The 19215-nt window shown below is 38.2% G+C and overlaps 1 protein-coding gene across 12 annotated transcripts in view; it reads left to right on the top strand.

Moving 5' to 3' along the window:
- The window catches only part of Atp8a2 (ATPase phospholipid transporting 8A2), a 641036-nt gene that overhangs the window by 211986 nt on the left and 409835 nt on the right, over positions 1-19215 (top strand). For all 12 annotated transcript variants that reach the window (XR_015446599.1, XR_015446600.1, XR_015446601.1 and 9 more), the window contains 4 exons: positions 1447-1516; positions 3397-3481; positions 4452-4591; positions 6520-6658. Coding sequence is in view for 9 of the 12 variants with exons in the window: in XM_087199399.1 (XP_087055525.1) it covers positions 1447-1516; positions 3397-3481; positions 4452-4591; positions 6520-6658 (434 nt within the window). In the remaining 3 variants the exon portion in view is untranslated. The remainder of the gene's footprint in view (positions 1-1446; positions 1517-3396; positions 3482-4451; positions 4592-6519; positions 6659-19215) is intronic.

A 19215-nucleotide genomic window follows, 5' to 3' on the forward strand; every position in this document is an offset into this window, starting at 1 on the left:
GTGATCTGCAAGTCTGGTTTTGAGTCTTCTTTACGTGTCTTCTTATTTCAATGGGTGGGTAGGTAGGTGGGTGGGTCGGAGAGTTGTGTGCTGCTGACGCCCATGTGGCTCTCCTCCTCTGCACTGGGGGTGGTGTTATGGAAGCCTGCAAGGTTCACCTCCTTTATGCTGGGGGCGGCTCTGCTCCTTGACTCTGGAGGTGGTGGTACAGCCTCTGTTGGTTTCTTTTGTTCTCCTTAAGCATTCGTGGTTTCTTATGAGGAACCACATCTTAATGCTAGTTTCCTTCTCCTATTTCAACATTAATAGTTCATGCTAGAGCAAGGTTTTGTTGTTACCTCAAAAGGTTATTTTCCTGTTATTGATATTAGAGGGTTTTTCAAAAACCTTTGTTAAGTGATTCACAGTTTGTCCTGTTTTATAAGCTGTTTGATGAAGGTCAATTTTTATCTCATTATAGGAAAGTCTTTCCAGTGCTAGTCTTTACTTTTAGGACTTTAAGCTTTAATTTGGTGGGTCAGTAGCCCTTGAACACTCAATGAGAAAGACAGGATGGGTAAGAACAGGAATAGTTCATGTAGGAAATGTGTGGTCAGAGACATACTACACATCTCTCTAGACTTTATGCTGCTCCCCAAAAGTTTCTTGTTGGAGACCGTGTTGCTTTGTGGCTGCATTATCTGGAACTATCAGTTAATGGTCAGTATAAAGGGAGTTAGATAAAAACAAATGGATATGGATAGAGATATGAGAATGTATTTTAAAAAGACCGTGGGAGAGGAAGAGGGAACAGATATATCATTTGTGGTTATAGTGGTGGTTCTGTCTTAATCGACTCATCATTTTCCTGATACCACTTAATCCTGTGATATCCTTTTAGGGTAGTTGGTTGGTAATCAATTTATTTATTGAGAAATTGAAACACAAGTTAGAGAATTTTCTAAGGTAGCTGAGGAAGGATTCAAATCCAAGTAAGAGAGTCCTGCAGGTCAGGATGGTGGAATTTATGCAGAGCTGAAGATCTAATGTCCCCATTCTTTGGAGCTTATAGTCCAATGGGAATCATCAAATGAAGCGTCCGTAAAGATTGGTGTCTGGGTCCCACTGGGGTTGGCATATGTTTCAGAAGGATGAAATGACAGGGAAGGTGTAGCAAGAGTGGTCAGGAAGGAAGAATGATGAGTCTTGTGCACGGTGAGCCTGGTGGTGTATGAGAGGGCTGGTGGGAGATGAGGCCAGCCTGCCAAAGTGGGTGAAAGCAAGAAGAGGAGGAATTTGGGCAATAGGAACCATGGAAGCCCAGAGAGTGGAAAATGGACCATGATGAGAGATGTGTGAGGAAGTGAGAGAAGAGGACAGAAAAAGACCCCAGGCTGAACTGGCACCTTCTATTCATTTATAATTTCTTCCCATAAAACAGACCAGTGACTTTTTTTTTTCTTACAGTGACAGAAAAAGAATGTCTGTAATTGTCCGAACTCCTTCAGGACAACTTCGACTATACTGTAAAGGAGCTGTAAGTATCTGCATAGCATTCCCAAACCATAGGGTTGTTGATTACTTCTTAAATCTGCTGTTTTTCCTAATTGCTGATCTTCTCACCCTCTAATCATTTGGTCAAAGTTGAAAAGCTCTTTCAGGCCTGATGTCATAGTGACAAGGCCACAGAATATACTGTGGTTCGAGGCAGCATGACAGAGGCAGTTAGTGCACAGTGAACACCCAGGTGGATGTTGGTTTCAGAAGGAGCAGTTTGGCATGTGAGACAAACTCTGTGGAGGATGAATTCTTATTCCAGTTTTACCCTCAATGTCTTGTGACTCCGTAAAGTACAAGAGTCTTTAAGTCATCTGGTAGATGGTGGATCTCTAGCAGCTATTCTTCCCAATCAATGTGATTTTTATTTTATTTTATTTTTATTTTATTTTATTTTTATTTTTTTATTTATTTTTTATTTTTTAATCTTACTTGTAAAATTATATCCTGTTAAATGGTGGTCATATGGGTTGAGGGAAAGAACTTTTAAACTTATTTTATGAGACTATGTCAAGCATATAATACTATCCCAGGGTCACTATTGGTTGAAAATCTCACTAATCTTTACCAGTTGTGGGGGAAAAGGTGGTTTTGTTTTAGTACACTAAGACTAAGGATTTTAAAGAATGAGTAGTGCATGGGACTTCTAAAGGCATTGTATCTGGACCCATAAAAGAATTCTGATTTTATGATAGCAACTTCAATTAAAATCACTGAGATGTGTTCTGTGATATATTTTTTAAAATTAGTATTTATTTTCCATTGTATTCTCAGTATCCCAGCAAGTGAGGTGGCAGAGAGACAAAGGCTGTAAATACAAAACAGTGCAAATATGAAAACGCTGCAAGGGTTATTTTATTTTTATGGAATTTAATTATCATATCTCCAAACCTGTCTCCTAAACCAAACTCGTTTTTTAAATCAGTGTCCTGATACTCTGCAATGTACAGCATATTTGATGGATTATCTGTGCATCCAGACCTCCACCCCTGCCTATCAGTCATGCAAATGGTTACAGGCGATGGGCTCTATGCACTTGTGTGTTTCTCGGAAGGAATGGGTTCAGTTGTGCCTTGTGTGTTATGCTTTCTCCCCTACCCCCCACCCCCATTAGGAGGACCCCAGCATTGTCAAGCATGGGTGTACTTGAGTAACTTAGGATGTGTATTTTACTCCTTCTGTTTCTGTAGGAAAAAACCTCTAATATTTTTATATCAACATTTTTATTTTATATTGTGAGCATCTCTAATCCAAAAATTCAAAAATTCAAAATGTTCCAAAATCTTAATCTTTTGAGCATTGACATAAGTGGAAAGTTCTACACCTGACCTCATATAAGTCAAACTGCAGGCACAGTAAATGCATTGTATAGAATCACCTGCAGGCTGTGTGTACGTGGAACATGAATGAATTTTGTGTTTAGATGTGGGTCCCAACCTGTAGATGTTTCATCATGTATATGCAAATCCTATTCTAAAATCTGAAAAAAAAATCCAAAATCTATAATACTCCTGGTTCCAAGCAACTCAGACAAGGGATACTCAGTCTGTACACGCTTTAGGATGAGGGTTTGCAAATTGCGTGTGAACCTAAGCACTGTCATGTCCTTGATCATTCTGCTGGGTCCTAGGGTGTTTTTACTTGCCTTTTAAGGTACATAACAGCTTTTGGTTTGTTGGACATGTCCAAGCCCACTTTTTTCAAAGCTCATGCCTCAGCCAAAGAGTCTAATATTACTTACTCACTCAGATATTTTCATGTTCATTAGATAAACAATTAAACCAAGCCATGTTTAGCATGCTGACTGGGAGATTTCCTGAAGGGTCTGCCGGTCACAAGCAGTGTTTCCCTATTTTATAGGATAATGTAATTTTTGAAAGACTTTCAAAAGATTCAAAGTACATGGAGGAAACATCATGCCATCTGGAATATTTTGCCACAGAAGGTAAGCAAAATTTGGAAAGGTTATTTTTGAATCTTAAAGCTGTACTTTCAAGTGTTTATGGCTGATGCTTGGGTAAGCAGTCTTGTTCTGAATAGACATATCCTTTTAGGACACACTTGGCTTATTTCACAGGAGTATATTCTTCAAGTGCCTATCCTATCCTGTCCCCTCTCGTTGCCACATTTTGTGCCTATGGCAGTGACAAAATAAGTGTGCACAGACCAAACTCAATTACCTGATGTGACTCTGCTAACTCATAGCCAGGCGTGCAGCAGGAGGGGCAGGCTAGCTCTGGACATGTAGTATCATTTTGACCCTTTTCTAGACAACTCATTGTCATTTCCCCGTGCCTCTCCTATTATCCTTATGATACTGGCTTATCCAGGATTTAAGGAAATAATTTACTGAACCCACAGAGAGCAGGAAAGGCTCTCTCTAGAAGCCTTGAAACAACACTGAGGTCGGATTTTCCTGCTGGAGGGTGTGTTGACAGCTGGAGCTGTGCTTCAGTGCTGCTGCTCTCTCTGCATGGTGTGTTCCTGTAGCTACACAAGAGTGTTCATGTGAATTAGCATGCACACCTACATGCTTACCCATGGGCATGGCTGCTTGAAAACTTGGATCTTTAATGTGATTGCATGTTGAGGTTTTTATTGTTGTCTTGAAACACACTTCCTGCTTTCTCTACTTGAAGATTCCTGCCTCAAACATGTGCGCTGTGCATGGCTCCTGCCCCCTCTGCTGTGAAAAATTTACAAAATTTATAGAAGAGTTGGCTTGTTTTAGAAAATAGTAGAGCCATCTTTAAATTCCCTCTGTAGATGTGTGAATGGTGAATTAGAGTGGCCTAAAAACCAGACTGTTTCTTTAATTATTTGAGCATGCTGATGTAAGAGAAGCCACATAATGTCTCTTAGGATGTAAATTACAGTATCCTTTCTGTCCCCATTCACTACTGCCTGTTTTGCAGGCCTTAGGACTCTCTGCGTGGCCTATGCTGATCTCTCAGAGACTGATTATGAGGAGTGGCTGAAAGTCTATCAAGAAGCCAGTATCATATTGAAAGACAGAGCTCAGCGGTTGGAAGAGTGTTATGAGATTATCGAGAAGGTAACCACACACAGAATAGTCTTTCTGTTCCTACTGAAGAACTTTGCCTATTGAACAACGTCTTTGAATAGGAATATGTTTGCTGTATAGTAATGCTTTCTTTTTTCTAAATGAACCCTTATCTTTGAATCATATCTTTGTTTTAGAAGCACTTGGTATTCAAAGATCTAGCCAATGTTGTCTTAAGAAATATCAAGTGAAAGGGCCAGGGATTTACCTCAGTGGTTCCACCACCTGCCTTGCAAGCGCAAGGACCTGAGTTCGAAAAAAAAAAAAAAAAGAAAGAAATATCAAGTGAAAAACTGCATCAGTTTCTTTCTGGGTTTGCCTAAGATTCATAAGATTAGGTCACCCTATTGAGAATGTTGTATAGTAGGCTGGTTAGACATTGTAGACACTTATTCTAATAATATTTACACGTTACTATTGCTATTCCCTATTGCCTACTTTGATTTTTTTGTTGTCATTATTTTTAGTTCAACTCAAGGCATTAGGTCATTTTTACTTATTTGGATTCCCTCAAATTTGGAAGCTAGATTTCAACTTTTCCCCTTTGATGTCAGCAGCCATGGAAACATCTATTTTCCAGGATCTGTACTTCTAAAGCCATCATTTGTTTGCTGTATTTCATTCCTTCATTTTTTTAAAATTCCCCTTTACTTTTTCTGAGTTTTTGCTTGGGCTTTATATTCAGTTGTTCACATTCAGTCATTTTAATGGAATTTTAACAGCAGTGATACTGAATTCAAGCATAGGTTTTGCCCTGCTTTACTGGTTTAAAAAAAGATGAGTAACTTCGTCAAAGTTTGCTTGAGCAAGGCAAACTTCTAAACAAAACAGCATTCCCGATGGAAGATGATGCCTAGAGCACACCTCATGTGCAGGCTGTATTTATGGCAAGATAAAAGAGAGTGATGTATAGAAACCACTGGATTGGTTTTAGTCACCATTTGCCATGTATGGACGTTTCAGTCCCTGATTGGCTGGAGGCCCAGCTTCTGTAATTGATAGAAGTTGGTTTCTTGGTTCCAGAGGTATACTTTTTGGTTGAACTACACTTTGCTTATCAATCTAGGTTACAGTTCTCTACCATAGAGAGTTCATTTGGGGCCAAATTTGATAACCCAAGTACAGAGACAGTTTTAGGCCAAATTTAATTTAACACTAGAAATATCCAAAATTAACTTTAATAGTCAGAAAAAAGTAATTAAATGGGTACCATGTCCATGTAGTACTAAGCATGTGGTGTGTGCTCATGAGGTAGCTGGATTTTCCCATGGTCTAGTTATAGAGAGCTAAAGTGCTGTGTCATAGAGAGACACAGGGAAGGTCAGTGAGGGATGAGTGGGCCATATGTGCAGCTTCCTTGGAATTGGTCAGACCAGTAGGCCTAGCCAGAGTACCTAGGGTTTTAAGCACATCGTCACCCATCCTCAAGATACTAAGATACTTTGATGTTTTCCCCTCTAGCTATTAAATGGTGCTGGGGATACAACCCAGGGCCTTGGTGCATGCACGGGTCTCTTACTGTTATTCCTGCAGATAAGAGTATCACTAGAATCAGTTCTTCTCTAAGTTAAATGCGGCTTGATGCTTTACTTATCAGAGGAATGAGAGGAAGGGCTTATGCACTGTTAAGTCGCCATAATCACTTCCATGTGCACTCGGGATGGTTTCAGTCCTGACATGCTCAGAACCAATGAATGAAAGATGTGTGCTTAGCTGCCTGTGTGTGTGGAGCAGTCCCAGCCTGGTGAAGAGTTTGGAGTGCCCCACACCGAGATATCATGAAGCATCTGTAGACTAGGGCTTGGTGTAGAGGATTAAGTTAACTGTCTCAGAACCTTTTGGTTGGCATTGTCAGAGTTGTCATTAATGCTGCTCTTGACTGTGAATTAATATCTAATTGAAGATGTTTTTCAACCTAGAATTTACTATTACTTGGAGCCACAGCCATAGAAGACCGCCTTCAGGCTGGTGTTCCAGAAACCATAGCAACTCTGTTGAAGGCAGAAATTAAGATATGGGTGTTGACAGGAGACAAACAAGAAACCGCAATTAACATAGGTAATCAATTTTAATATGATTTCTTAGCACTGGTGTTCAGTTTTAAATGTCTTCTAGACATACCTAAGTGTTTAGATGATGTTATATAGAAATCTTCACTTATAGGGTCACTGAGTTTGCCCAAATTCAGTAGTGATGCTCATTTGCATGCTGTCTGCCTGCTGCAAACACTGGGACCATCATAGCCTCTTGAAAAGAGTGAAACACACGTAGAGTATAGAATCTAAGTTGACAACCTTGCTTTTCTTATTTCTTTCCTCACAAAGTTTCATTCTGAGAAGCTATTTTTACTAGATTTAAATATGCATCATTGTTACAATTATAACCAATTTTAATAGTTTTACCAATGGATGTGTTTTTCTGTGAGTAGTTTCATGTCTTTCTCATCCCCGTCTTGGATGACAGACAGCCTTCCTTGCTGAGCTTCACAGAGGTGGAAACTGAAGAAAGGCAACTTAACTCAGAATCACTGTGTTAAAGAAGCACAATTGAAGCTTAAAAAGGAGTTGAAGCTACTAATTTTTTTTAAAAAATCTAACTTTGATCATTAGAAATATTTTGAAATTATCTCTACTTGGGTCACCATTATGATATAGGACCTGGTACACAGGTGATAAAATGAATACTGTTGTGTAATATAATGTCTTTATGGAAACAGTCTCTTGTTATTGGTGCTTTTAGAAAAAAGCATATTGGATACTCTGAATTTTAGTGACTGTAGTTCTGTTCACAGTAGATTCCTTGGGTTAAATATTTGGGTTTTGAGGCAACCCTTTTCTCAAAACCTGCTCTTTTGAATCAGTAACCTCAGTTATAGATAATACGTATCCTTGGGGTGAATTTCATTTTTTCAAAAAATGGACAAATGCCATGTAATCATTTCTTATGGATAAAGCTAATTAAGTGCAAGTCAGGTTACCAAACAACAGAAGTTCAAGTCACAGAGAATGATATGGGTTTTCAAGAACAATCTTGAGGCCTCAGCTGTAGACTTTGTCTCTGATTTGTGTTGTTTGTCACTCAAGTGCATGGTTTGGGACAAGAGTGTGATGATAACTCAGTGCAGACTCATCATTGCTGCTAGGAAATAAAAAGCCCCAGGTATAGCCCTTTGATGATATGTGAGTACTATCTTCCTAACTGAAGAACAACACATTTACTTTTATGTGCTTTCTGTATTTGTGTATAGGTTGGCCGTTCAGGTGTTGTTTCCCATGTAAATTTGGCCTAAAACTATGGCCCCTGTTATTCATAGAAAGCATGACTGCTGCCCTGAAATACTTACCTAAAACTTACTTAATATGATGTGCTTTCTGCCCTCTTCAAGGGATGTGAAATAAGTGGATATAACCCCTCAGGTTAAAAATGAGCAATAGTGATAACTTTTTAGTTCCCCAGATCTTGAGTGTTCCTACTGGACTAGTGCTGTATGGAATCTCCTTGCCCCAGACTTATCTTCCATAACCATTTGACCATGTCTGCTGTGGAAGCTCACAGGAGCACCTGTCAGTGGCATCACACTGTCTTTTGGGAGCACACATGCTCCTTTCCTTGCTTTGTTGTGTTACATCTGAGCCTATCAGTTGAGCTCAGTTGGAATAAACATAAGGGAAAGCAGAGGGCTGAAAATCAACCCAGAAAACACCAATGGGATTATTACTTGCAAAGGAAAGTTTTGCTTGCATTAATAAGCCTGCACTGAGCCTTATGCAATAATTGACAATCATCCAAATAGTTATTAGAAATATTGATTATTTTATACTTTATCAAAGAGGGTATGGTAATGTAACATGTGTGATGTTGGTAACAGAAATAGTCACATCCATTAGCTTTTTCTTAATTGATTTTTCATAGTGAATCCTCCTCAAGACCACTCAAAGATGATGCCTCCAACTTGAAAGCTGATGACATTGCCAAAGTCTTTAATTTATGATGGAAATTTTATCAAGTTCTATTTTATCTAGTGTTATCATTCACATTTGAACTCTTCTTTGATGTTAGTCAGTATGTTTCTAACAGCTAGGGAATCAGAGTTCCTTGAAGGAATGAGGTCTAAATTATTTTATTATTATTCCACCATTAGAACTCAAGCTTGTAACATTACTCAAGCTTGAGTAATGTTGAGGGATTAAGTGTCATTTTCTCATTTAGGTTATCTGTTGAGCCTACAAAAGAGCAAGAAGGCTCAGGAAAGTAGATCTGTCTGGACGTTTCATTAGAGTTACTGTTGAGCCACAAGTGGCAGTATCAGCAGCATGAGATCATTCTCTGGATAGAGTATGGGGTTTTGGATTGTTTTTAGTTGTATAGTCCTTTTTCTTCTCGTAATAGGAATCATATTTATCTGTCTCCTGGAACACTGTATATGTTAGTGCACTCTGTGTATGCTTTAGGGCATCTAAAAGCTAATTGAGAAGAGCAACACTTAAGTACCTGACAGTTCTGCTTCTAGGTAGAGGGAGAGGGAGAGAGCAAATTAGTAGTGTCTGGCTAGTGCCAGTTATGATTGCTGCAAGTATTCCCTGAAAACTCTCTTTTCTGTCTTTACATGTGAAATCTGTTAAAGGTCACAGAAAAAAATCGGAGTTTTTCAAGGTTTTACTTTACTTAGAAACTAAACTAGCACAGATTGAGCATCCATTGTGTCCCAAATGCGTGGGACCAGAAGTCTTTCAGGTTTTTTATTATTTTGGAATATTTGCATAGACATTACCAGTTGAACATTACTAATCCAAAAATCTGTAATCCAGAATGCTCCAAAATCAAAACTGATCAGATTTTGGAGTATTTATGATTTAAAATTTTTGGATTAAGGTGCTCCAACCCGTACTAAATCTAAATCTCAGTCTTCCCTTGACTCCTGATGCAGGGATTATTTAAAAAGAGTCACATAATTTTCACAAAAACTGTTATCTGAAATTTGAATTAGAAGACTTGGAAGAATTGTACTGTATTTCATCCATTTTAATATGCTTATTTTTTTAACCTTCTAATAGCCCTGAAATTGGGATATGTTGAACCATTGACCCTTACACTTTTAATTGGCAGCATTTGCTACTTGTCATACCCAAGAGTTCATCTTTAGATTTGGTGGGAGTTATGCTTTGTTTTGGGGGTTGTTAGCTCTCTTTATTATTTGCGTACACACATATATAACATAGTTCGAGAATTTCTTTTTAATATATGACTTTTCCTTCACATTTATATATACGTAGTCAAATTAAGTTTCAGGATATTTGTGTCTCCTGTGACCCAATGAGTTCTATGTAGATAGATGGTCATTTTGCCTATAGATTTTACTAGTTTGAAACTATCATGTTCTCAGATTTGTGCAGTGCTGGACTTGAATTTATGCTAACTCATTGTGTTTGGGGGAATTGGTAGTTTTCTTTTTTAGGTTAAAAACTTGGCACCAGCTAGTCTAATGTGAAATTTCAGGTGTGGCCTTTGTGAATCACTTGGTTGTCATTTCCTTGTTACAACCAGATAAAACATCTGTTAATAAGTTTTATACTACATGTGAAGTTCTCAGAGTTGATAGTTTTTTCTAATGGGTATGGAATGAGCAAAAACAAAATCCTAGTGTGTATTCCATCTTAAAGTTATTAAACTGGAAATTGCTATCATCTCAAATCATTTCTGAGTTGCAAATTTGAGTCCTTTGTGTCCCTGAATCTTACTATCCATCAGTCGATACTTTTAAAGCACTTTTTAGAACAGTCTTACAAATTTATTTGAAATATTTAAAAAATCTAGTTATGTATTCTAAGGTATATACTATAGATGATGTGAGTTACATGTAGGTGATCTCAGCTTACTTTTGAAAAGCAAGTAAACATGGCGCTTGCTCAGCCTTTTGCTGCCTATATACGTTGCCCTGTTCCTGAAAAGGAAGACAATTCCCCATTCTCAGGTGACGCTGGCTGTACCAGTTACAAGATTGGTGATATTCTCAATGTTATTGTTGCTTTTCATGGAAAATCCGGACTAGTATTGTTGCCAGATACCCCACAGAGGCTTGGGTTACTTTCATTCCCCGATTGGAGTGTGAGTTAATTGCAAGAAAATTAGCAAATGATATAGATGAGAACATTCTAATTTATCTGTCTTAGTTCCTATTTTTCTCATTGCTGAGACAAAATACCCGACACCCATGAGTTAAAAGAGGAGAGGTTTATTATAGTTCATTTTTTGTAGAGATTTCAGTCCCATATAGTCGGCTTTGCTTAATCCTTGCAGCTTTCCTCAGAGTCCATGTCCCTAGTTTCTCCAGACTTCTGGGGTCTCCACTGCAACTTCAGCTTCACATTCACAACTTCACACACACACACACACACACACACACACACACACACATACTTCACAAACACAGCTGCCCCCTCAGAGGCACATCGTCTGGCCGGCCTCCCAGGCCTTCTGAAATCTGGGTAGAATCTTTCCTGATGCCACAACTCTTGTATTCTCCATGCACCTAAAACGAGCACCTCATAGATGATGCCAAAGTCCAACACCAGCTGGATCACTAGCCAGGCTTCCCTTTCTCTTGGTTGTAAGGGCAGAGTGCCTGGACTGCTGAACACTATGGACCAAATCCTGAGAAACAACTTCCCTAGGCTGCTGCCATTTTGGAACCTGGTGTTCTGGGGGCTTTCTTCTCAAAGCAAAGTTTTTCACCTTTGCAATTGTGAGGCTGCAAGGGGTGGAATCCTGCTGATTCTTTTGCAGCCATCTTTTCTATTGTCCTCTTCCTTCTTAGCAACCAAGTTCTCCTCTGCTCCTTCTTTGCTACTGGAGCTTCCTTTCAGGCCAAACTCAAAATGTTTTAAATCATTTTGCTGGACTCTTTGCTCATAGATCTGGCTCAAAGCCCCCAATAGTAGCCATGCCACTGCCTCAACATTAGATTGCCTTGAAATTTCTTTTGCAAAATTAGTTAGTTGACAGTCCTTAATCTCAGTTTCAGGCAAAGTCTCTGGACAGGAGCAAAATGCAGCCAAATTTTCTGCCAAAGCATGATACACGTGGTCTGGAATCCAACAGCTAATGCAGTCCTTGTTCCTAACTGAAATCTCCTGAGCCTGGTCTTTACCAGCTAGATTTCTATCAGTATTCTGGTCTTCTGAGCTCTAATCAGACTCTCCTATCAAATTTAGCTTAGAGCATTCCAGGGCTGCTTTTTCAGCTGGCATCTCCAAACCTTCCCAAACTCTTTCTGCAAGTCAGTTCCAAAGGCTCCTGAGCCACATGGCTAGGTAATGTCACAACAACAATCTCACTTCTGTGGTACCAAAGTCTGTTTTAGTTACTTTTCTTACTGAAAGAAAATACCCGTCTCCCAGAAATTAATGGACGAGAGGTTTATTTCAGCTCACAGTTTGTAGAGATTTTAGTCCCTTGTTGGCTGGCTCCAAGATAAGGTGGCAGGCAGAGGGGTGTGGCAGAGGAAAAACAGCTCATGGCAGAGCCAGCAGGAAGCAACCAGCTGGCCTTTCCCTATTATTCCATACAGGCTACGAGCCTTTTGGGTGATGCCACCCAAAACTATGCTAATTCTAATCAGTGGACTAATTTAGTACCACACATCCTTAATCCCAGTATAACATGCCCTAGATCCAGCCAGATCCCAAAAGCCCCAACTATGAGCACCTGAGGTGCGGGGGGGCAGGGGGAAGATCTAGATACAAGCCGTAATAGCATTTTATAGGTATTAAGCATGATCAGTTCTTGTAATAGTTACTAGTAAATGTTATCTATTATGTGCCCAATACTGTGCTACTTCCTGTATACAGGACTGTAACTGAATTCCTATGTGGGTAGGCATTATCCCCATTTTAAAAATCAAGCTGAAGTGAATAAGCATATTAGGAAACAGAACGAGCCCAATTAAACAACCTGTTGCTGAACCTGAAGCTTCTAGAAAAAGAAGAGCAGGACAGACGCAAAGCTCATACAAGGGAGAGGAAATTATAAAGATCAGAGGAGAAATCAATGCAATGGAGACTAAGAGAACGATACAAGAAATCAATGAAGCCGAGAGTTGGTTCTTCGAAAGAATCAACAAAATTGACAAACCCTTAGCCAACCTTATCAGAAAAAGGAAAGAAAAGGCCCAAATCCATGCAATTAGGAATGAAAAGGGTGAAATTACGACGGACCCAGCAGAAATCCAGAGGATCATCAATACCTACTTCCAGAATCTATACGCCAATAAGATGGAAAACACAGAAGTGGACAGATTCCTAGATACCTATGAATTACCAAAGTTGAACGAAGAAGACCTAAAAATTCTGAACAACCCAATATCAACCAATGAAATTGAAAATGTAATTAAAAACTTATCAACTAAGAAAAGCCCGGGCCCTGATGGCTTCACTGCTGAATTCTACAAGACATTTAGAGAGGAACTACTGCCACTACTGTTTAAACTCTTCAATGAAATTGAAAGGGAAGAAATACTCTCAAATTCATTCCTGGAAGCAAGCATCACCTTGATCCCCAAAGCAGAGAAAAACCCAACTGAAAAAGAGAACTATAGGCCAATCTCACTAATGAACATAGATGCAAAAATCCTTAATACGATACTGGCAAATGGAATGCAGAAGATCATCAAGAAGATCATACACCCTGATCAAGTGGGATTCATCCAAGGGATGCAGGGATGGTTCAACATATGCAAATCAATCAATGTAATACACTATGTCAATAGAACCAAGGACAAAAAGCATATGATTATCTCCATAGAATCAGAAAAAGCATTTGACAAAATCCAACATGCATTTATGATAAAAACCCTATGAAAAATTGGAATAGATGGTCTCTACCTCAAACTGATAGAAGCTATCTATGAAAAAATAACAGCCAATATCATACTAAATGCTCACAAACTGAAATCCTTCACACTAAAATCAGGAACAAGATAAGGATGTCCACTATCACTACTCTTGTTCAATGTAGTTTTGGAAACATTTGCCATTGCAATTAGACAAGAGAAAGTAATAAAAGGAATAAAGATAGGAAATGAAGAAGTCAAATTGTCATTTATTTGCAGATGACATGATACTGTATATAGAAGACCCCAAGAACTCCACCAAAAGTCTTCTAGACTTAATAACCAAATTCAGTAAAGTAGCTGGATACAAGGTCGACACACAAAAATCAATAGCTTTCCTCCAGACAAATAACAGACTCACTGAGAGAGAAATAGGGCATAATAATTCCTTTCACAATAGCATCCAAAAAACTGAAATACCTAGGAATCAACCTAACAAAAGAAATCAAAGACCTCTTCTCTGAAAACTATAGCACTCTGAAAAGAGAGATTGAAGATGATACCAGAAAATGGACAGACATCCCCTGCTCCTGGGTAGGAACGATCAATGTAGTGAAAATGGCCATACTTCCAAATCTGCTATGTAGATTCAATGCAATCCCAATTGAGATCCCAGCAGCATATTCATGGACCTTGAGAAAACAACCAAAAATTCATTTGGAACAAGAAGAGACCTAGAATAGCAAAAGCAATTCTAAGCAACAGAGTCATGGCAGGGGGTATCACAACCCCCAACCTGAAACTATACTACAAAGCTACTGTGGTTAAAAAAACCAAAAAAACCCCAGCATAGCACTGGCAAAGAAACTGACCTGAGGACCAGTGGAACAGACTAGAAGATGCAGAAACACCACCAGATACACTCAGCCACCTCATCTTCGACAAAGGAGCCAAACACCCTCACTGGAAGAAAGATAGCTTCTTTAATAAATGTTGCTGGAAAAATTGGGTTTCAACTTGCCAAAGATTAAAACTAGACCTATGCCTCTCACCATGCACTAAACTAAAATTGAAATGGATTAAAGATCTAAATATTAAAATAGAAACGCTGAACGGGCTGGAACAGGGGTTAGGTAGAACTCTTGAAGACATTGGTGTAGGAAGAGATTTCATGAACAAAACTTCAGTTGCACGTGAACTAGTGCAAACAATCAACAAGTGGGATCTCTTCTTATTAAAAAGCTTCTGCACAGCAAGAGAAACCACCAGCAGTGGAAAGAGACAACCCACAATGTGGGAAAAAATTTATACCTGCTGTTCCTCAGGCAAAGGTCTACTATCTCAAATCTATAAAGAACTTAAAAAGATCAGACCTCCCAAATTTAAAGACCCAATCTGAAAATGGACATCTGAAATAAACACATTTCTCTGACAAAGAAGTAGAAATAGCAAATAAATAAATGAAAAAATGTTCAACATCACTGGTCATTCGAGAGATGCAAATGAAAACAATGCTGAGATTCCACCTCACTCCAGAAGGAATGGCTGCTATCATGAAATCAACCAATAACAAATGGTGGTGGGGCTATGGGGAAAGAGGAACCCTGTTCCACTGCTGGTGGGAGTGTCGACTGGTGCAACCATTGTGGAAATCAGTATGGAGATACCTCAAAGAACTAAGACTGGAAGTCCAATTTGACCCAGCTATTCCCCTGCTGGCTATCTTCCCCAAAGAATTAAAAGAATCATACAACAGTGATATATGTGCACCCATGTTCATAGCAGCACAATTTGTAATAGCTAAAACTTGGAAACAGCCCAAATGCCCATCAACTGGAGATTGGATCAAGAAAATGTGGTTTTTAAACAAAATGGAGTATTACTCAGCCATGAAAATGAGAAATTAGAGACATTTGTTGGTCAATGGATGCACATTGAGGCGATACTCTTAAGTGAAATAAATAGGACACACGTGTAAATATCGAATAGCTTCTCTGGTGTGAGAAACTGAAAGTGTAAATAAGGACTAAAAGGTATAATAGATAATGTGAAATAGGAAGAAAAGGGACAAGGGGGAAGGGGAAGTGGGAGGGGTAGGGGAAAGGAAAGAAGGAAATGGAATTATTATGAGAAAAGGAAAAAATGGAAACAAAGTCTTTGTAAATAGGGAGGGATGGAGGGGTTGAAGGGAGGGCAGGGGTATGGAGAAAAATAAGAACCAAGAGAGATTATGTAAAGGTGCAAATTTTCAATGATGAATGTCTTTATACTGTATACCTAAAATGTATCAATGATTAGAATGAATAATTGATAAGAAATAAGAAAATAAGAAATAAGAAAAGGGGTAGTGGGAGGGGCAGGGGAAAGCAAAGAAGGGAAAGGAAAAATTATGAGAAATGGAAAAAATGGAAACAAAGTCTTTGTAAATATGGAAGGGTGGAGGGGGTGAAGGATGGGCTAGGAATGGGGAAAAAATAAGAACCAAGATGCATCATGTAAAGGTACAAGTTCCCAATGAGTAATATAAATGTGTTGTATACCTAAAATGTACCAATAAAAGAATTTTTAAAATAAAATAAAATAAAATAAAATAAAATAAAATAAAATAGTCCCCCCCAACAAAATCAACCTGAAGGGCTGGGGATTTAGTTCGGTGGTTCCAGTGCCTGCCTCAAAAGCACAAGGTCCCAAGTTTAATCCCCGGTAAAAAAAAAAAAAAAAAAAATCAAGCTGAAGCACAGAGAGATGAAGTAACTTAGCCTAGGTTACACAGGTGTTAGGATGCTTAAAATCTGAACACTTAACCATGACATTTAATATTCCCTTCCCAGAAAAAAATATATGAGTTGCAAAAGACCAGGGGAAGCTTCATGGATGAGACAGGTTTAAAACTTGAGCCTTCAAGAATTTCTAAAAAAAATAAGAAATAATCATGGCATAGAGTGGGTCAGGATGACCCAATTTGGAGAAGAGCTTAAGAGATAAGGGCCAAGTCAGGGTGTTCTTTGATATGATGACGTTTTCTGACAAATGCCTGCCTCTAGAGGGAAAGATGCTCACAGATGTGGTTCTGTGAATGAATCTTCAGCTCTGTGATCTCTGGTGATGAAGACACTGAACTATATCTCCTGGCCTTCACCTAGAGCAGCTCATGACACAGCCTTTTGCCATCCATTCCTGGTATCTGCCAGTGTTTTTTCATCCATTCACACTGAAACATGGATTGGCCAGAATTTCTGTGAAAATATTTAGAACCAACACACACTTACTGAGGGTGGGTGACATGTGCAATTATAATAGTGGGTAGGTGGCCTGGTTGATGTGATCTTAAAATACATGGTAAGGAGAAGTTGTTCCTAATCTTTTCTAAAATGTCTCCAGAGAAATCTGGATTCAGATATCTTTGGCTCTATGAATTTGCCAAATAAATAAATAAAGACACTGGCTGAAAAATCTCTAGTTTGGTAATAGCATGAGGTATTATTGTTCTGTCTTAAAATCAAGTCCTGCTCTAAATACCATAGACTCTGTAGTATCTAGGTTTCTTTGAATATTGATTATACTCAGGTAGTAGAAAGACTAAACACTCTTGTAGTGTGTGCTCTTAATTTCAGCTGTAGTAAAAAATAAAATCCCAGAGATTCTCTTCTCAGTCATTATATGGCTGACCTGTTAGATTGCAAGATTAAAGAACTAGACCTCAATTTACAAGTGTGGATTGACTTTCCATGCCTGGCTCTTCTCCAAGAGTTGATCTCATTTTATCCAAAAACATTAGAAATCAAGCACACCAAACTTGGATTGACATAATTTAATTTGCCACATTAGTTAAGTCACAATTAACTAAGCTAACTTCTATGGTTTTTCTAGGGCCAGTGTTCTATGTGATAATTCTCTAGGCAAAAATCTCACTTCATTTTCCACATTAAAAAAAATCTGTTTCTTCTCGGAAGCTTTCAGCTTTGTGTACTTAAATTCATGAAAATGTCAGTAGTTTTATTTATTCCCCTCCTCCTGCCATGCCTTGAAAAAATACTTAGGGTTTCTCCATAATATCTTTGCATAGCTTCAGTTGTCAAATGGCATTTTGCTTAAATTGCAAAATATAAAATAAAGCAGAAAGCAAGGGCTTAAAAATTACAGCTTGCTCTGCAGCTGTTGTTCAAATAAAATACTACCAGTAAATCCTTTTGCATTAGTTATACTAAATTTGTAACAGTCTGTGTGGCATGAAGTTGCTGGAAGTCTCTGGGGATGAAGAGTAAAGCCCAATGTAGAAGAAAATTATTAAAGTTCCAATATCCCCTTTTGTAAGTGAAAATAAAATGTAGACCTCACTTCTGGACTTAATCTAAGGATTTATAGGAAGGAAGAATGCATTTTCAGAATCTCAATAAGAAAAATTCGTCATTCCATTTGGAGAGCATCTATTACTCATTATTACTGTTAAAATCAACTTTAAAATGTTTGAAGAATTATTTCTTGTTTACTTGCTCTTTTTAAAAACAAGAAATCTAGCAAGAATTTGCCTTTGTAGCATTGTGATTTTAAATTATTCAGTTTGTTTTAGTTTTTTTATTTTAAAATATTTATTATAATAAAGTATACATTGTCATTAATCCTCCTAAAAATACTCCCCCTTACTTTTTTTTTTTTGTATTAAATTCTTTTATTGGTACATTGTAGGTATACAACACAATTACATTTCTCATTGGGAACTTGTACCTTTACATAATGCATCTTGGTTCTTATTTTTTCCCCATTCCTAGCCCTCCCTTCACCCCCTCCACCCTTCCATATTTACAAAGACTTTGTTTCCATTTTCTCCATTTCTCAGCATTTTTCCTTTCCCTTCTTTCCTTTCCCCTGCCCCTCCCACTACCCCTACCCCTTTGGACATTTTCTTCCTATTTTGAATTATCGATTATTCATTCTAATCATCGGTACATTTTAGGTATACAATATAATGACATTCATCGTTGGAAATTTGCACCTTTACATAATCTCTCTTGGTTCTTATTTTTCTCCATTCCCCTGCCCTCCCTTCAACCCCTCCATCCCTCCCTATTTACAAAGATTTTGTTCCTATTTTGCCATTTTCTCATATTAATCCCATTCTCTTCTATCCTTTCCCTTAGCCCTCCCACTTCCTTCCCCTTTGCCCCTTTACTTCCTATTTCACATTACCTATTATACATTTAGTCCTTATTTACACTTTCAGTTTCTCACACCAGAGAAACTATTCAGTATTTATACATGTGTGTCCTATTTATTTCAGTTAAGAGTATTCCCTCAATGTGCATCCACTTAGCTATAAATGTCTCTAATTTCTCATTTTTGATGGCTGAGTAGTACTCCATTTTATTAAAAAACCACATTTTCTTTATCCAGTCTCCGGTTGATGGGCATTTGGGCTGTTTCCAAGTTTTAGCTATCACAAACTGTGCTGCTATGAACATGGGTGCACATATATCACTGTTGTATGATTCTTTTAATTCTTTGGGGAAGATCCCCAGCAGTGGAAGAGTGGGGTCAAATGGGACTTCCAGTCCTAGTTTAGAAGAAATATCATTTCTTCGAAATAACTTATTAAAGTGTTCATATGGCTTTAAAAAAGAGTATTTGGATTAAAAGCCATAATTTTGTGCCTTAAAATATGTGTTCTGAGGTAATGTACAAAATATTCCAAATAACAATCATGAGTGAAGACCATATTTTGTATATTACAAGAATAAACAAAAGCATTTATTGTCATCCCTTCCACACAAACAAAAAAGTAAATTTTTCT

This window comes from Heterocephalus glaber, unplaced genomic scaffold, assembly GCF_053883595.1.
Source record: "Heterocephalus glaber isolate CG9 unplaced genomic scaffold, H.glaber_assembly_v1.0 deba00001719, whole genome shotgun sequence".
NCBI classification, from domain to species: Eukaryota; Metazoa; Chordata; class Mammalia; order Rodentia; family Bathyergidae; genus Heterocephalus; species Heterocephalus glaber.